Consider the following 17,205-nt stretch of genomic DNA (forward strand, 5'->3'; position numbering starts at 1 on the left):
TTAATAACATCGGTGATGGCTGCATTCCATTTAAGTGAGCCTCTTCCAGTGTCCTGGTGTTTTGCATACTGGCTCACTGGGATGGCTTACTGGGACATTTAATGGAACAGCATAGTAACGTTATTAGTTACACCTGTGCTTTTTCCCCCGCTATGACAAGTCAAAATGTCTATTGTGAAAAATGTATATAAAGGATGGGGGGGGGGGGGGTCACCTCTTTCCATGACTTTCTGCATGATGATTGCTGTGGAGCATGTCATCGGCTGTGCAGCCTAACAGCTCCCTCACTGGCTGCATCACAGCCCCAGTTTTATCCACAAGATCAGTAAGTAGGTTCTGCTGCAGCAAAAGGTGCAACAAAACTAACAGGTGAATGAGGGAAATGCCAATCAAGCATGCACAGTCATGAGAGGAGGTCTAATCAGCCAAAATAAGTGAAAACATGTCTGTAGGTTGAACATGGTTGTGTAGGAGCTTTAATTAGCTGTTAGCTGCGTGTTTCTATTGGTCAAAATATTGGAAAAAATATTGGAAAAAATATTTAAAGTGCAGTTTATTGCATGGAAAGGATAGTAAATGGCACAAAAGTAAAAAAAAAAAAAAGTGACAGAAAACAGTAACAATTTACAGTGTATCTCTTGAATTCATTAAGTTTTTGGGTACGGTGTCATTATTCTGATGCTTAACAGTGTTTATATCCATCTGGGGGCCTGTGGACGTTTAATTGAACTTGCATGAAAACATAATTCAATGTGTTAACTTCTTTGCCTATTATTGCCAAGAGTAATTACAGAGGGAGGACAAATGTTTTAAGTTGTCTGTGTTTGATTTGTTCAGATTCTTTCTTTCATTCATAATTTTATTGTTACTATTATTTCATTTCACATCATTTGGACCCCAGGAAGACTAGGAAAACACTTTATGGAAGCTAATGGGAACTGAAAAAAGAATAAAAAATAACAGAAACACTTGTAAATGCCATCTAACACAATAGATACATACAGATCATGTTAAAGCCGCATCAGAAAGATGTTGTTGTATTGGATTGAACTGCATTACAAATGGTTACCAGTTCATTAGGTACAAGCTAATCCCATCCAATACAACAACCCTGCAATAATGCAATCTTTGTCTACTTTGTCCCTTGCCGTTACATACATGAGGGAGACATAATTTAAGACACCTGTCAATAATGCAGCCCAAAAACACCACTGCTTTATTGCAGGGCTGTTGAATTGGACTGCATTAGCTTGTACAGATGTGCCTCATAAACCACTACCTGGTGGTGTACACTGTAAGGTTTTCACATTGTTTTTGGTCCCTTAAAATACAATGAAAATACTACTATATCTCATGGGATGATGCTATCCAATACAACAACTACAGTAGGTGGCTACTTTTAGCCATTTACATAGTACTGCTATCAGAGTTTGGACAAATTACTTCCAATTCTCTCTTAAATTCAGGAAGTAAACTTGTCTGCTACATAATAATTTCATTTAGATGAAAGGTTTTTCTTTATTATTATTAGATTGAAATTTCATCTTGAATACAGTGCAATGGAAAAACAAATTAACCCCCAAACCTTGCTAATATTGCTCATCATATTGCTGCATAGAGGAGAGTGAATATCAGTAGTTTGTTGGATGAAGGAAGCAGTAAAAAGGTGGTGCGTTAAACAGCGCTAATGCCATTAAACAGACACAGGTTTAAAGTTTTTAAAAAAATGGATTAGCACCTCTGAAATAATCTTATCAGTAAGAAAAAACAGTGCAAGTAAGGCAACAGAAAAAAATGTACTTGTTGAAAGAAGACAACTGATTTTAAGGCAGAAGATGATAGAAGTTTGGGTGTCATCCAAGTGGAGACAGATGTATCAATACTGAAGTCTCCAGAAAGGACAGAGCACCCAAATGCAAATAGACTGACTGTTACTGTACGTCTCTATATTAGAGGAAAGAGGCACGCTTAACACAACCACGATCGGACATCTCTTCCCTCGCCCAGCTGCACCAGTGTTTGTTTTCCCTGCTCTGGTTCTAGCTTTAGCTGAACCCATCCTGGTTTCACAAGTGGTTGTGGAGAAGATAGATGGGGTTTGCATTGGTCATCTAAGCCATGGTTTTCTTCTTGCAATCCACCGAGCAGAAAAGGAAGCCCTGCACCGCCATGAAGCGTTGGCCGATCAGGCACTTGGAGCAGCCGGAGCACTTGAAACACTCCGGCTCGGCGTGCCAGTTGTGCTCACCGTAGGAAACCCTCTGAGCCTCGGGCTCCACCGCATTCTGGCAGGCTGCACATTTCTGGGAAGAGAGAGGATATAATGATGTCATGTCAAATAATCGTCTTTTAACTGAGATGTTTTAGATCTCTGGATTTGTTTTCATATTGTTATTCAAGCTTTTATTATATTTTTCTGATTGTTTTCTGTAGATTACTTTAGAAAATAATCTCTCAAACTCCACTGCAGACACTGAAAGTATTAACATGAGATAAGCGAGCACATACTCTTAATCGTGCTCTGGTGGTAAATTAAGTTTGGGATAAAAGATAAAATCTAAAAACATTTTAGCCATTTTAAAATGAAATATAGAAGCTAATATCTGAAACATGTAAAAACATTAATGCTCAATGATGGCTTGATTTCAACAAAATGATTGGTAGCAGTTAGTGGGATGACCTTCAAACACTAACAAGGGAGCTGAGAAATTCTTCACGTTTACGATGACGCAAGTCAGAAGTGAGGGCAAGTATGAAGGTTAAAAAGACATAAAAACAGTGGCTTTGCCGGGGATTATGTCGGATAAATCATGCAAACACACACTGGGTGTTTCACATTCTTGGCTTTGGGTGGCCAGCATTCATTTACAGTTGTTTTCTTATATCTATTTTATACTGAAAACTATGTTTCAACCTGCGTGAGACAGTTCAGGAACATGGGGGGGGGGCACCATTACACACATCCAGCCTGTAACACTTGGACTATAAATACATTATTATTATTATTATTATTATAGAATTTCAGCCTCTATTTCATCATCTTAATTAAAAAAATAAAAATAGAAGACTGATAAGGAAAAGGGTATTATATGACAAAAACAAGTATATTTTTTGCTCATAAAGTAAACCTCTTCTGTATTAATTGCTGATCAATGCAATAATGCTCTGATTAATAATGAGAAACATATTTCTAGCAGACTAACAGCAACTTTTTTAAAAATATCACCACTAGGAGTCGCTGTCATTTTCAAACCTGACATGATGACAGCTGTTATATTGAGAAGTCTAAACAGATTTTATGTAAACTGAGTGAAACAAAGTCTCTCTCACCACAGCGTAATTCTTCATGTAGCAGGGCTTGCAGACAGGTTTTTCATTCTCCATGACGTACGTCTCTCCAGCCAGGATGCAGTCACATTCAAAACAGCAGAAGTGCTTCAGATGCCAGTTCTGGCCCTCAGCCTGAGTGTACTCGTTACTGAAGATCAGCTGTAGACAGACAGACATCAGAATATAGATTGAATAGTACTACCAACCTCACAACTATAGAGAAAAACTGTCACAAAGATGCAAAACTACTAATAATATCCAAATACTTTAAATTATAATATATTTTCTCACCTCGTCACATCCTCCACAACGCGGCTTCTCGCTGTCTCCGTAGTGGCGTCCGCAGTACAGCTTGCCTTTCTTCCAGAAGTAGATCATGTCCACCAGCAGTTCAGTGCAGGTGCAGCACACGAAGCAAGCCGGGTGCCACATCTTGTCGTAGCCGGCCCGCTCGGCGTACACGGCCGGCTCACCCAGACGCATCGGCTGCTGGCAGTGATGGCACGACTTGGAGAAAGAAAAAGAAAAAAGAGGAGAGACCGTTCATATGGTGGTGGATTTGATTTGTGAATCGTTCTATCACCAGCAGGTCACTCTAACAGGTGATGGAGTACTGCTTTCTTTGATCTACAGGTTGTGTTTCTTATTGTGATAGAGATACAATGTAAGGTTATTTTCATTTCCAATTACTCAGTTGTGACATCTAATTCATTTCAAACCGCTAAAAATCCCAAAACATTCAATTTACAATAAATAAAACTGAGAACGGCAGCAAATTCTCATTGTTGGAGAAGCTGGAACGAGGAAATATGGTGCATTTTTGCTTGACAAATGCCTTGAAAGATTAGTGAATTCACTTATCAAGACAATAATACACACACACCCTTTTTTTTGAACAAAAAATGATTATGTACTTCCAGGATTTTTCAAAAGGTTTGCACAAAGGGTTATATCCTTCTCTTTGAGTCCATTTCAAAGTCAAGTAGGGCCTCGTTTGATCTGACAAAGGAAACATTTGAACTTTTTGCCTTCGATCACACTACTTCCTCAATGGAAGAGACATATTTTACCACTGAAAATGGGTGGAATTCCCCTTTTTAAACCACATATGCCACTGTGACCTGACCCTGATGTTGTTGATTAGGATGACATGACATCTGGAGGTAAATTAAAGTAGAAATAAGTAAATATAAAGTCATGAAGTCACTCTGTGCAAAGAGAGAAGAGTATGTTCTTGACATCATGGATACTGTGAAGAGTTACGAGGGAGGATGGAGTGAGAGAGGGAGGGAAGATGAGAACAATATAACGAAAAAGACACAGAGATTGTAACGGAAGAGAAAGACGACAGCAGAGTTGGGGAAAAAATACAAGAAAAAACGGGACAAAATGAGAACTTTAGCAGCAGGGATGTTGACTCACAACCTCACCTCTACTCTTGCATAAACACTTCTTGATTCAGTATCAAAGGCCTTCAGAATACATGAGTCACACAGTAGAACTAAAAGCGGGAATAAATCATAAGACTCCACAGAAAGCAGAAAGAACTCCAACTACGACTCATGACTCACTGTGATTTCTAATTAAGTCGACATCCATCATTTTGAAGGAGGAAGCTTAGTCAGATTTGGTTTTATGGCTCCATCTAGTGTCCTGTCTGAGAACGACGTTTAATTATGTTAAACCAGGGTTAATCTTCCTTATTACTGTAACTAAGTCATTAAATTAATCACCAACTATTATATAATTAATTGCTTTGAATCATTTTTTAAGATAAAATGTGCAGATTCTCTGATTCAAGCGTCTCAAATGTGAATATTTTCTGGTTTCTTGATCTTTGGGTTGTGGACCCAATCAATCAACAGATTGACTGATTATGTAAATAATAGTTAGTTGCAGCCCTACAACACATGCATATTAATTTGATGTAAACTATTGTTATAAAAATTATGATTGCACTATGTATGAGTTTTATCTAGATCATGATAAATTGTTCCTGCAGCTCTGCAACATCAGTAGACTTATCAGCTGAGGTTAAAGGAAGTTCAGTATTCGTAGGTAAAAGGGTGAGACATGTCATCTGGGGGTCAGTTGGGCAAGATGGCTCCTGGATAGGAGAACTGAAAACAGGCATGATGTTATCTATAAGTCTGTATTTTGAGAGATTAAGAAAAGAACTGTAACACTCACTTAAGGTGTATAAAACCCTGTTGTAGGCGCTACTCTGGGAGCCTTTTTTCTTTGTAACCTCATCCTGTGTGTTGCATTGTGAAACTCTCCTAAATTTTGATACTTCGGTTCTGGTCTCTATTGTTAAATGGTCAGTGAGAAGAATTTCTTTTTAACAACTATGGACTTTAACTTACTAGCACTTACATGATTCACTCAAACAACAATTTATAACAGTGTTTCCCAGCCTGGTCGGGATCGCCCCAAGGAGTCATCACAGAAATCTGAAGTTTAGAGGCTGCAAGTAGACACTGCTTCATTTTAACGGCTCACAAACCAAAATAGTTGAGAACCAGCAGCCTTATCCTGGTGCATCACATGAAAGTACTATCCACAAACAATACTCTGTCATTATCTCAGTGTCTGGTGCAAGAACAGTCACATGACTAAGAAACTGGTGCAGATTGTTGCCATAGCCGAGTAGTAATGATTAAGTTCTGTTTATACACTGTTAGTGTAAAAAATCGCCTACAGCCTACAATTTAAGGCACTATTGTATTGGTTCATTATGATTGGTTTTATTTTTAGAGTCCAGCACAGTGTGGTGGACTCTAACACTTCAGCAGACTGGATGATGCGGGACCTGGGACAGACCTGGAACTGCTCACTGCCCCACTGAGTAGTACTAGTTTATCAATTAGATGTGACAAAAAATAATCTTATTGTGTTTTCACAATAATATTGTGGGCAAAGATTCAATATTATTGTTTGCTGACTTTCACTGGAATCATATCATGATGGTTTGATTACATCATTGTGTGGTGTAATGGTGTAGTGCTTAACAGTGAAACACAGTTCATATATATCACAAAAAACATCCTTATATATTGTGATGATGATTTCAACCGCACTGCCCAGGCCTGGGTGCCAACAGAGCATAGTTTCAAGAGACGTTGGGAATTTGGTGTATTTACAAATGACAGACAGACTAATTCATAAACAGACAGAAATAAATAAGAAATATAAATATAAAATAAGAAATATAAACTGCTTACAAAGGACTGTTGTGGTAATCCAGCTTGCAAAGTTCCTGGGACGCCCATGGCTCCAGCAGTGGCAGCAGTACCCAAGGCTCCTCCAGCTGGTCCAAAGCCAGCAGAGGCTCCGGTACCAGGCCCGGAGAATGGTCCAGCACCTCCAGCTCCAGCTCCAGCTCCAGCTCCAGCTCCAGCTCCAGCTCCACCCATGGGACCAACACCAGGACCTGCGGCCCCAGGCCCAGAACCAGCTCCAAACCCTGCACCTCCAACTCCTGGTCTATACCCAGGCCCTCCAGCTCCAGCACCAGCTCCAGCATTAACACCAACTCCAGCTCCACCGACCCCAGGCCTACCCCCAGGCCCAGAATCAGCCCCTCCAGCTCCAGCACCAGCTGCACCACCAGCTCCACCCTGCCCTCCTGCCTGAACTTGAGCCATCTCTTCAGGCAGCATGACATCCCCGATCCCAAGGGCCTCGTCCTTGTACTTGCGGACGTACTGCTCCATTTGCTTGACCTCAGCAGGGGTCAGCTCATGGCACTTGGACGGGTCCTGGTCGTGCTCGGGCAGCTGGCGAGCCATCTGCTGCCGTCGGTAAGCGGCTCCTTCTGAACCCGCCACCGGTCTCTTCTCCGGTGGGAGCAGCTCGATGTAACGCACCGCCTGGAAGACAGAAGGAAAAAATCAGAGGAAGCGGTTTTGCTCAGATGGGATAAACACAGATTGTGTGAAGGACAAGGATGAGAAGAGTACAGAGAAGAGGAAAGGACCAATCAGAGAGAGATTAGGGGAGAACTGTCTTGGGAAAAAAAACTCTTCAAACAGTGCTTGTGGTGAGAAAGACGTGCAAAACAACAGATACAGGGAGTTTTTGAGTTCTGGTATTAAGTCTATATATTATCCCTCATACAGGTGGCTCTGTGTCCATAAGGAACCATATTTTAAGGATTAAATTGCAAGAATGACATTTTATTTTGATGTTAAGAGTTTAAGGATTTACCCAGATATGTCCAGACCCAAGACATCAGTATGATGTGATATACCTACTAAACAACTGAGATTAGATTCAGTTAAAATTGCATTGTCGTCTGCAAACATTTTAGTAAAGACACTTGTCTCTGTGCTTCATTTAATTATTATTTTAAAATAACAAAAAGGTGAAGACAAACTATTTTTCACTATAGTAGGAAAAGAGAGAGAGCACACCAAGGCCACACATGCTAGATTGTGTTTTGTCTGCAAAACGAAACAAACGCCGAATAATAATTGATAACAAAGCTTTTAAATGGAGCACACGCCCACATGATGTGTCTTAAAAAAGTCAAATTTGAATGCTGTAGTTGAGCTGTTTTATGCCGTATAGGACAAAGTGAAGGCACAGACTATCAGTAAATTAATGCAGAGGCAGAAATAATATTTTACTGACACATGACAAGTTCCCAGAGCCCAAAGTGATGTCTCTGATATCTAAAGATATTCAAGACATTTTGAGCATATGGTCTGATTTTCTCAGTTTTGGTCAGGTGGTCGACTAATGGTCTCGGCACTAGGTTGAACTCTTACCAGATATTTATTGGCTACTGGTGGTGCCCACTCGTAGGTGACGGACTTCATTGGCACATCTTTGGATACTGGCACCACACTGGCTGGTGTGGCACTGATAGCGACCGGCAACTTGTTAGTTTTGACGGGTGTGACGCTGGCGGGTACCGGCTGAGCCTGAGCCTGAGCGTTGCCGGGTGCTGTTCCTGCAGAGGCTCCAGCATGCTGTACAGAACCAGCTGCAGCAGAAGGAGGCACCACAGTTGAGGAGGCACTGGGAGGAACAATGTAGGAGGAGGCAGGGCTGGGCAGAGTGATGGTGACCATGTTGCCCTGGTAGTTTGGTATGCCATCCGTCTTCAGCTTAGCAATGAGCCCCGTGTACTTGGTGTCCTCGAACAGCTTTCCCACCTTCTTGTTCTCCTCCGAGTTCATCTGCACGTTGTGCTCCGTCAGGCCACATTTGCAGTTTCGGCAGATTTTTCTGCAGAGGAGCGAACGGGGTGAAAAGGAGGGAAAACAGTTAGGACTTGAGTTTCTCTAGTAGTTTGGAGAGAGAGAAAAGATCTCAAATGACATCAAAATGAAAATGCTGTGATTGTGCACATGTGTGCTGTACATGGACACTGTCTTGTGCTTTAATAGACACAATGTTTCTGTTTTCCCAATTTTGCATTACATGTTAATTACTGTATGTTCCTTGGGAAAATATATAGTGCAAGTATCTCTGCACTGTGCACATGTCTCAACAAAACTTGCTTCATATTTGCAGAGTAACTATGACATCATTTATGAGGGCTAGTCATGCTCCAGCACGACCAGGCTCACATATTTCAAACAGGATTGGTAAAGCACTCTTTCATTTGTCTCTGCTGTGTCACGCTGTTTAAACCCAGTTGAATAAATCCACTTGGATACATCGAGTGCTTGTAACTTACTTTTAAAAAACAAAAACGCTAAAGAGCAACTATTATTCTGTGCAGCAGATATTTTGTAACTGATGTGGGATTCATCCTTCAAAAGAAAAATCCTTGGTGTTCATAATGATGATATTAATGGTACTGTGGGTTATAATCAGGTCATATATTCATATTTTAAAATTTTAGACATAAGAAAAGCCTTAAACTAGGTGGAATACACACGAGTATGTACAGAATGTACAGTATACAGCATGTCTGCAAGGCCCACATATGCATATATCCAACAAGCTACAGCAAGATTCCTACAGATCCGACTTGGCATGATAAGTAAGGCCGCTGTCTGTTTCTAACAGTACAACATTCCTGGCTGAATTGAAAGCGACACATTTAACCGCTGACCACCACCAGAGAACCGCGGGGAGCCTTTGTGCTGGTGCTGTGGTGTGCATCGCGTCGCCCGGTGCTGTCTTCAGGAAAACTAGACAAGTGTGGATAATTGTCAGAGTCCGGACGGAAGTGATTTTCAAGAGTCACTGTGCCAAGTAAGAGCACATATTGTGACAGACTGGGAAAGCAAAACAGGGAACCCTGTGAAGTCAGGCCCTGTTAAACACAGTATAAGTCATGAGAACATCTACATAGAGTCCTTGTGGGAGACTAGGAGGGCAGCTCTCAGCCTCCAATTACAGATATATTGTTGAATTAGGCTCCATCCTCACTCTCAGCGCTAATCAGACCTAAAGTCATTATGGTAGACTCACACTGGCCGCATTTCCACCGTCACCATTATTTTTTGTTAACAATAAGCCGGTATGACGTAGAACTCTGGGTTCAAACACAAACATGAAGAGCAGCTGTACTCGGGGGACAACATGTTCCCATTAGGACGGTGACTCCTGCTGCTATCAGAGTATTTTTGATTAAGCAAAGAGGCAAGTGATGTTATTGGGCCAGTCTGGGCCAATGAATGGGCGTTTCTTTTTTTGTTTTTCTTTTATTATTGCAGGAAGGATGTGCATGATTTTGTTGCTGATTGTCCTGGTTTGTAAGCCTGTACTAACTCACCTAATAAAACCACTGTTCTACCTGAGGATTCCTTTGCTCAAGAGACTCCTGTCACCATGGTTTCTGTTCATTTCCTTTTAATTACCCACATGTAACACAGGAAATCAATATATTGCAGCTGACTTCACACTGTCAAACTCGTTCCCGTCGGTTCAACACATAAAACAGAAGTTGTACAAACCTCCAGAAATGCAGCTCGAAGCCTTCACACTTGTCTTTGCATTTGAGACAGGCCGCTCCGGCTCCAAACTCGTGCCCGAGGGTCATCTGTAAACCAGACACATGAAGGAGATTAGTGTGTTATCACAGTTTTGTTTCTGCCTACTTTGAAAAGGAAATCTTGAGCTTTTATAGGTCAGGGCAGTACAAGTATTTGGGGACAGAAGTATAAAATATGATGATACGGAAAACTGCAAATGAAATTCCAAAATTTAAGATTTATTTGTTCTTGGAGGAACTGTAACATGCTGTTCTGGTGTTGTGCACTAGAGACCAGCATCAGACTGGGAATTCTCTAGGAGTTAGGGGAGCAGCCCAGACTCTTTGATAATAATGATGCTCAACATGTGAAATAATTACTCTAGACTGAAACTGCTTCAGAAGTAAATGTGATGAGATCTGGACGGTACAAGACTGGCGCCAACACATGAAGTGAATGAATTCATCTAGCCTAGACAGGACAAGATGATAATTTCACACTTCATATAATGCACAATATAATATAATGATGCAGAGCTGCAAAGATTAGTCAGTTAATTGTTTGACAGAGAATGAATCAGCAACTATTTTGATAATGGATAAATGGTTTTAAGTCATTTTGGAAGAAAAAGTGCCAACATTTTCTGATTCCAGATACTCAAAGGTTAATATTTTCTGGTTTCTTTAGTCTTCTATGATATTAAACTGAATATCTTTGAGTTGTGGATTGTTAGTCAGGACAAAAAAAAGACATTTGAGGACGTCATCTTAGGTTTTGGGAAACAGTGCTCAACATTTTTCACCATTTTTAGACCTAACGACTACTCATTTAATCCAGAAAATAATGGACTGATCAACTGATAATGAAAATAACAGTTAGTTGCAGCCCTATAATGATCCAGCTCTAGTTTGGGAAAATGTATATTTAACGTCACAACAAACCCTCTAATGTGATTCAGATGATTTGTTATCCAAGCAGAATTAGTCTTCTCCTTGCCTTGAAAACTATTTCATTTCTCTTCCACAGTAAACATCTAAACCACTTCACTTAACTGCCATCGGGGATTATATCCTCTCTGGTTTTCCTGCCAAGTATGTCTGCGCTGCTCTTCTTTCCTTAATATCGGCATCCTTTTTCCTGGCTTCAGTGTCAAACAAAGCTCCGACCACCTTAAGCCTTAAGCCATTACCGTCGTTTATGACCATATATGGTCAACTATTCAATGATGCTGAAAGCCTTGTGGGATGCCAGCAGGCACCCCTGTTGTCTGAGATGTTTTGACCCAAAAGACACTCACTTCTGAAGAATGCAGACAGTGACTCTTGGGTTTAACAGAAGAGACTAGATATAATTATTTTATCTACAATTGCATTTCCCAAAGAAGTGAGATTTTTATCCCCTGGGAGAGGTTGAGATAATGAAGTTTAGAGTAATGGTTTGTGACAAACAACACATATCAGTACATCTCAAGTTGCACAGGCACTGCTTTCACTTCCGCAAGCAACATAAATAAAACCGTAGGAGTAGATATCTAGCTTCCTTTATTTTATTTATAAAATGACAGACTGTTAAACTGACCTAGACTCAGGAAATTCAGGATAAATCCACAACGTATGTCCTCCTCAGACCCTGAACCTTAAACCCTCATCATTGTCCACTTGTACTTGCTGTACATACTGAACTACCAATTTATTTTTTAGTTTTCTTAATTTCTTCATAAAGTCATTGTATTTATCCTTTCCCTTTAGGTCTTAATGTTTTAAATCAGTGTCTCATTTCATGTTTAATGCATTTTGTAAAGTGTGTCATATAAATAAACATACTTCGCCTCAGCGTATGCTACCAAGTGTGGGAGCCGTTTAACAGCATACTTTCTTTAATTCAATTTGATGGTGTTTATAAAAGATTGGAGCAGCTGAGCAGTTGAAATATGATGTTATTCAGTCCAGACCAAACATTCCTACTTTTTCCTCGTTCCCCGTTTTCCCCTGGAAATTCACTATAACGCTCCTTCGCTATCATTCTAGGTAGGGTTGGCTATGATTTGAAACTTTCCAAGAGTAGAAATAACAAATAATCCCAGCAGCATATGCACATCTCAAAAATGTCATCGGGTGAGTCTGATCTATCTAGAATCTATTCAGCTGGTTTAAGTTCTTGAGCACTAATAGCAAAGCAAAACTTAATGTTGTCTTAACACGAGCAGCTGTGTAATAACTTTATCTAAATTAAGTACAATCAAATATTGGCTAAATTTAAATCAGGAGCAATCTGATCTGATCAGTAAACAGGATTACAATAACTTTTGGTCTTTGATAGTTGTTGATATTCTGTTGGTACCAAGAAAGTATTGAGATTCAAAACTCAACCCTTATTCCTTGGACGGGAACATTTAGTTGCATCTCCTCTCAGGTTGAAGTGAACTAGATACTTGTACAAAGTTTATAATTTAAGAATTTCAGTGACTCTTCTTTTTAGATCTCTGGATGAAATCATCTGTTGAATACTGTACTCAAAAATGCAAAAGTAAGTGTTGGGATTTAATGGGAGCCAAGATAAGCAATCGCCGCTTACGGATGTGTAAATATTTGTCTTGGGTACAGTGAAGTCACTCAGTGTCTTTCCTTGGAACAGAGTTTCACAAACTGCATTAGCAGTTGATGTCGATCAGTGACTCTGTATGATGACTAAGCCTGCTGGGTAATTCATTCTGGTGATAACGCTCTGCAACAAGGCTTTTCAGACACAAAGTATACACTTCACGTCTTATGAGTCACATCCACGATGAGTCATTTTGTCAGTCAGTTGAAAAAAGGTCTTTGGGGCTGCAGGCCAACAGCAGCTATGATGGCGGCAGTCACTGGCTGTGGAGCCATTTTCATTTCAAGCAGTCAAACCGCAACATCTTATTTCTTTTAACATCGATAAGAAGACGCAAAACATTCTTTAAAACTTTTTAAATTCTGGTTTGTGTTGTCTTACATCTACAGCACATCTGTAGTATTTTATGTCTATTTTATGTCTAATGTAGCGCAACAAAATGCTAAATGCTCAATACTTTCCTGCTTCACATTGAGGCAGCTGTTATATATATATATATATATATATATATATATATGGGGGGGGTATTCATATCTCCAATAGCATTAAAAATATCATTTTATTTCAGGCTCCTCGCTGTGGTTTTGGAGAGAGTTTTGATATTTCATTTATCCCATGTTTTTGCTGGCCTGACTGCTTTCCAGTCCGTAACACAGAAGTCTCCAATGTATTTGAACAAACAGAGAGATCTGAGGGGGATGAGGTCACTCAACTGTGTTGCAATTTTTTCCACAAAATTCCTGCCTATGGCAACTTCAACAACCATTTAGGTGTTTAGAGAGGGAAAATGACTCCAAATGAGGTCAAAGCCTGGGAGAAAGATCACCAGATACAACTTCAGTTTAACTAAATTGCAGTAATGATGATTTCCCAGCCTGAAAGCAGCGTGCTCATAGTCACATACTATCACATCAGCTGTCTTTTTCAAAGACTGCGTGAGCTTAATTGAGCATAAAATTACCTATGTACACAAGTTGCTTTTCTTAAACGGGGGCAGTAATTACAGTTTGACAGTAATTACAGCAGCCTCTCTCTGACTGTGACCTGCAGCCTCCAGCAGACAGAAACCCTGCAGCTGCTGCAGATTGATCTCCTCCAGGGATTTAGAGCAGATGTCAGACTTAGTCTGTCTGGGTCGTCCAGCTGCTCATCCAGACCCACTTTCCAGCACCAGCTTACTGTATGTACAGTATCAAATGTGTTATTTGTGCTTTAATGGAGTTGCTTTTGCTGACTTGCACCCACTAACCAGTAACCAGAAAACAGAAAAGGAAAAAATGCCACAAGACTCATGTACTGTAATACATTTGGCTCTGTTAGAGGCGGGGGAGTTCCTTCACTTTGGCAGACGACCAGCTATCCCGTCATACTTCATCCAAAATGTAACTGCTAATTAGAATAAAATACAACCTTATGACAACTGCTGGTGAGTCCTGAAATAGCACACAATGTGGACAACAAGCCGCAAATTAGTTTCATGCCACACAAGCATCATATGCTTGTGACTTATCCTGTAGACATCCTGATCTTCGGTGTACATGGACTACATTTCAATTTTATTTTAGCCTAACAGTTGCCTGTGCAGGTGACTGAAGCCAAAGTCACGTTGAAAAAAAGCCGCAGCACACTGAGTGATTGATGCTGCGTTTTTACTGCTACACACATTACATCACGCTAACGATTTTTACCCCTGGAGCAACCTGTACTGCCATTCCACTGCTGCCAGCTATCTAAACATAGACGCAAAGATCTGAGGAGGACGGCTCAGCCAAACTAAGACGAAACAGATAAAATGTGGTGTTGCATCTGCAGAAAAACTGACCCTAGTAAATGAACCCCAGGCCATAGGATGTGAAGACATTTTTAACTGATAATTTGCAGTTTCATTTTAATTTACTGTACATATTCTTCAGCTACTGATCACAGATTGCGGATTGAGATGTAAATTATGTAAGCACATATTTCTAGATGAAATGTTGAAAGAATTCAACAACTGCAACACTGTTATTTCCTAACCTACCATGTTAAAATAGAAGCACACTTGACTGGCATAATGTAAATGGTCTTACGGTTGACCTCAGTCAGTTGATTTCAGTACAAAAACTTAACAGAGAGCTTTAAAGTAATAATCTCAAAGATGTTCAAATGTCTGTTATGTCACTATTTAATGCTGAATGAAGTAACACAATGGCGACTGAGTCTATGGCCCACTGATGAAAGCCCTTGCATTTGCAGCACTACGAACTGGGTGTCTGTGGTGACATTCCCGCAAAAATCACAAGCAGTGCACATCAAGTTCCATCACTCAGCAGTGGTTGGTCCACCAGAGAGGGTAGGCGGGGCTAAAGCAACAGACTCACTCTTCAACTCACTTGTGTGCAAGTAGGTCTATCAGCAGACTCACAGTATCTACACGACACACCCACTTTACTACACGACACGCCCACTTGGTCAGATTTAGACATGAGCAGTGAGATAGTTAGGGTTAGGGGTTGGGGGGGGATGTGTTATGTAGCACGCTGTTATGGTAACAGCATCAGGGAGGGGGGTGACGTGTAGTAAAGTGGGTGTGTCATGTACATACTGCGAGTCCTCAGATAACCTACTTGGACTTGTGTGTGAAGTGGCCTACTGTTTTTTCCAATCCCTGACATCACACAGGCGACACTGTTTGGATCTCTGGGAAGTGAGGTCCAAAAATCACACCTGTAATCACAGCTTATCACCATAGGTACCACCAAAGAGAACAAAAACAGAGATCTTCAAGATTGTTACTTTAAAAAGCAGATTTGAAACAGCATTGGATATACTGGGATTATTCATGGATCCTAAGTAGACAAAGCTGAAAGAATGTATGAGAGAAATTCGATGAATGCAGCTGGTGCCCAGCAGCCGTCTCTGAAATGAATGAATGCCTATTAGACAAAATTCCAGCCTGAGTCAGAAAAAAAAAACCCCTCCCTCAAAAATAGACTAGTTTCACATTTTAAAAGTCTCACAGCAGCATCATAACTTTGCCTTCCCCCTTTTGCATGGAGAGATGACATTAAAAACTCTCTAAATGTAATGTCTTCTTGTATATAACCTGACATACATAAAGAAGATAAAGATGAATTCATATGTTATAAGAAGTATTGAGACTGGCTCTACAATTCGGCATATTTATAATTCAAACAACAGCGCTTACTGTTTGGTAAATTATAACTTTTACAACTGGATTGCATTTTTAAATTGTATTTATTGTACTTATTTTAGTTGTTGGCGATAAAGAGCATATTACTGGAAAAAAAAATAGAACTGTTTCTATGTATCAATGACGAATTTCGCAATGGCTTCAAATCATTTGCTAAATAATTGTTAATACTTTATAGAACATGTAAGTTTTGTAAATAGGAAAAGTATCTCCACATTGAAAGCATTTTAAACGCAGTATGGCGTCGAGATCTTATCGATGGGAGCATCTTCTCAAGAGGAAGAAAGCTTACTAAGAGGGCAGGTCAGGATACGAGGTTTTTTATAGTAAACCACAGCTGAGAAGTGCTTCTTTAAGTCTTGAAGTTAGCAAATTTTAACATTTTCGTATCATTTAATTCAAGTTTTTATCAATGAAAACGCAAAAACTTTACCAGTACGACATATTTGAAATGAAATGCCCAATAAACAAGTGATAAAAATCAGTCTGGTAACTTTTCTGGCCACCTGCCCGGTCCTCGGCACACCTTTCAGGGCGTTCCCCGGTCAGTAAGAGACGCCGAGTAACGTTACACACTGCGGGGGAGCCTTACCTTCTTCACTTCCTTCTCTATCTCCATGTTTGTTTCTGTCAGCGCAGAGTTCAGTCGGTCCAGACGAAGCGAACAGAGCCAGGGGACAGGGCCTTCACTGAAAAAGGCTGCCAGGAACAAAAACTGACAGGAAAGGGGACCAGAGAAATATAACGACCCGGCTCTCTCTCCGCTTTCTATCCTGTGGTCGTGCTCCGTAGAAATGTCAAGCAACATAACATGAAGAACGCTGCTTCCGGCCAGTGCTTACAAAATAAAACCCTTGTTCGCTGGTATTACGGTCATACGGAGACTGCTGCTACTACTACTACTACTACTACTACTACTACTACTACTACTACTACTACTACTTATAATTTCATAGCATATTTCATGCAAAGATGCAAACCAAAGTGCTTTACAAACAAGATCTAATGAAAATAAATAATAACAATAAGTAAAAAAGTTTTATCACAGCAATAAACAATAAAGTGAGAAGGAAAAAAAACACAAAATAAAACAAACACAAAAACAAACAAAAGTTTGATCACAATACAATAAAACATTAACAATGA

At 40.2% G+C, this 17,205-nt stretch overlaps 1 protein-coding gene across 1 annotated transcript; it reads right to left on the reverse strand.

The window, feature by feature from the left end:
• Window positions 1–538: 538 nt before the first annotated feature.
• tes (testis derived transcript (3 LIM domains)) lies at window positions 539–16,872 on the reverse strand. The gene is made up of 7 exons (XM_042412645.1): window positions 16,652–16,872; window positions 10,248–10,333; window positions 8,103–8,565; window positions 6,555–7,202; window positions 3,622–3,837; window positions 3,331–3,489; window positions 539–2,303 (listed from the first exon to the last, which is right to left on the reverse strand). The coding sequence occupies exons 1-7, from the start codon at window positions 16,865–16,867 to the stop codon at window positions 2,112–2,114; spliced, it is 1,980 nt and encodes a 659-aa protein (XP_042268579.1). The 5' UTR covers window positions 16,868–16,872; the 3' UTR covers window positions 539–2,111.
• Between the last annotated feature and the right edge of the window lie 333 nt (window positions 16,873–17,205).

This window comes from Thunnus maccoyii, chromosome 5, assembly GCF_910596095.1.
Source record: "Thunnus maccoyii chromosome 5, fThuMac1.1, whole genome shotgun sequence".
Classification (NCBI taxonomy): domain Eukaryota; kingdom Metazoa; phylum Chordata; class Actinopteri; order Scombriformes; family Scombridae; genus Thunnus; species Thunnus maccoyii.